Source organism: Papaver somniferum, unplaced genomic scaffold, assembly GCF_003573695.1.
Source record: "Papaver somniferum cultivar HN1 unplaced genomic scaffold, ASM357369v1 unplaced-scaffold_5, whole genome shotgun sequence".
Classification (NCBI taxonomy): Eukaryota; Viridiplantae; Streptophyta; class Magnoliopsida; order Ranunculales; family Papaveraceae; genus Papaver; species Papaver somniferum.
Genome location: NW_020647637.1, coordinates 508,406 through 511,036, shown reverse-complemented (window position 1 = coordinate 511,036; position 2,631 = coordinate 508,406). Strand labels below are relative to the sequence as shown.

Here is a 2,631-nt window from a genome sequence, read left to right as displayed (position 1 = left end):
GTTATGTTTCACTAAAACAAATAGTAAGTGGGCTAAATATATATGAATGACTTGGAATACTTGATATGAATGGGAAAATACTAGAATTTCAAAAAAAGTTACACAAAAATAATATTTTCCCTGAAATAGGGACGGGCTATAGGCTTGGATATCCCCTTCCCATACCCGTCTTGGCATTCACCTCTTGGGTGTCGGATTTCATTAAGAAAAAAAATAAATTGTCACCGCCTGCCTTTTTTAAGAACTCGTGTTAGATATTAAATACTTTTAGACATTCATGAAAATACTTAAAAGAGATTTCTCCCAGGAAAAACAGCCCAAGAGACCCACCTTAAGAAAAAGAACAAGGGGAGAACAAGGGGTTGCCTTTGGGTCCAACACGACTGTCTCTCCCAATACATCTATTTCTATATATATATATATATTCTTTTTACTCTAAAAATTGCTAACATGCTCAATAGTGGGTATCATGATCCTACACAAACCTGACCCATATCATAAAACGTGTCATCTTTTGCTAACCATAACCGGAAAACCTCCTTTGACGGTCGCCGTTAACCCAGGGGAAAATTTCGGTTTCTTTAGCGATTCATCAGTTGTTATGATTTTAAACCTTCTGATCAAAGAAAGAGCAACATTTTTCATTTCAACTAATGCCATTTCTTTTCCTAAACAAACCCTTACTCCCCCTTGAAACACCGGGTACTTAAACATACTTTCTGGCGAGAACAAACCATTTTGAAGCCATCTTTCCGGTTTGTACTCGAGACAATCCGAACCCCAAATTTGTTCCATCCGACCCATCGCATACGGGTGATACGTTACCCGCGTAGCTTTTCGGATAAATGTACCATCAGGGAACACATCATCTCCAAGAGCAAACTTAGAATCAAACTGTACTGGTGGATAAAGTCTCATGCTCTCATATAAACAAGCTTGTAAATAAGGCATTTCTCTCATTTGTTCATAACTCGGTTTCAACTCTAGATCCGTACCCATAACCCGATTCGACTCTTCCAGTATCCTCGACTCAATTTCCTTGTGATTTGATAACAACCAAAAGAAACTAGTCAACGCGGCGGCGACCGTATCCCTTCCGGCTAAGACAAAACTGATGACAATATCCCTTAAATACGTGTCGTCGTTGACCGTACCCATGAATCTTGATAGCAAGTCTTGGTTTGATGAAAAACCCAATTTTCTCCTCTGCTTAATAACTTCATCAGCTAAAAGATTAACCATTTTAATGGCTCCTCTCAATTCCTTCTCAGACCCCATATTCAGCAACCTCTTGACTTTCCATATCAATGGTGATACACATATAGCTCTCTCCGCTGATAATTTCGATGATAAATCAAAAGCAACAGCAAATTCAGACATGGGCATGTCTAATTCAAGACAACCCGGATCTAACCCGAATGAAAACCGACAGATATTGTCAAAAGCAAATCTTCTCAATACATCTTGCAAATCCAACACAGTGTTACTTTTACTAGCTGCTGATGATAGTAATGGAATCATACGATCATGAATCTCTCTGGTTACAATATCGAAAGCATAAGACCGAATAGAAACCGAACCAAGTTCAAGACTAGCCATTTTACGTTGAAACTTCCAGGTATCACCATCGACATTAAAAATACCACGGCCTAATAAATCATGTAAGATGGTAGAGAAAGTTTTACCTTTAGGATAATTATCGAACTTTGTTTTTAACATGTACTCAACATTCTCTGGATTTGCAGTGATGGTGTTACGAAGAACATGGATATGAATTGTTTGTGATGGTGATTTACTTAGTAAATAAGTATACCAATCGCAAATATTTGTGAAATCTTTAGACCAACTTGAGCTTAAATAAGTATCACATATTTCACAGTTACACCAATAGTTTTGTCTTAGGAATAGCAATAAGATTGAGAAACAGAAGAAGAGGACTGTGAATGAGAAAAATATTGGACAGAAGAGTTTTTGAAATGAGTCTATATCCATTTATAGATGATGATCAGAAATTTGCAGAGGAAGAAGAAAAAGAAGGTTTCTTGAGAGAAGAAGAAGAAGAGAGAGTGAAGGAAGGTAGATAAAGCGAGATGGGAGGAAAGCAGAGGGGATTTAGTCTTTAATTTATAGTGGAGAAGAACTGAGAAAATATAACGTGTGTCAAAATGACGCACCAGAAGAAAAATAGAAAGGAGTTTGGCGAAAATAGAAGGCCTAAATAGTATTTTCTCCGTTCTTTTTAATACGGTGGTTTATATAAATAAATGTTTTAAACAAATAGGCTGATTTCCTAATTAGGAAAGTCAAATGTTACTTTAATTTTTTGGGACCATTTTTCTCTTAACTTTTTTTGCTGACAAGTGTCATGGGACCATTTCACTTTACTTTTTTTGATGACAAGTGTCATGGGGACCATTTCACTTCACTTCTTTTATTGATAAGTGTCATGAGAACCACTTTCAATGATTAGTTCTCTTAATTTCCTTAAATTTTTCTAAAAACAAAACCAGCATATTAAAAAGGAACGGGAGTAAATGAACGAAGCCAATAATTAATTGCTTTTCCAAAAATTGAGATTACCCAAATGAAAATGGTGCAAAAGTAGGAAAAAGATTTTGAACTCGCAGCGCG

The 2,631-nt window shown here is 36.3% G+C and overlaps 1 protein-coding gene across 1 annotated transcript; it reads right to left on the bottom strand.

Annotated features, from left to right (window-relative positions):
* Positions 1–233: 233 nt before the first annotated feature.
* Positions 234–2,086, bottom strand: LOC113342893 (cytochrome P450 94C1-like). The gene has a single exon (XM_026587273.1). The coding sequence runs from the start codon at positions 1,990–1,992 to the stop codon at positions 508–510; it is 1,485 nt and encodes a 494-aa protein (XP_026443058.1). The 5' UTR covers positions 1,993–2,086; the 3' UTR covers positions 234–507.
* Between the last annotated feature and the right edge of the window lie 545 nt (positions 2,087–2,631).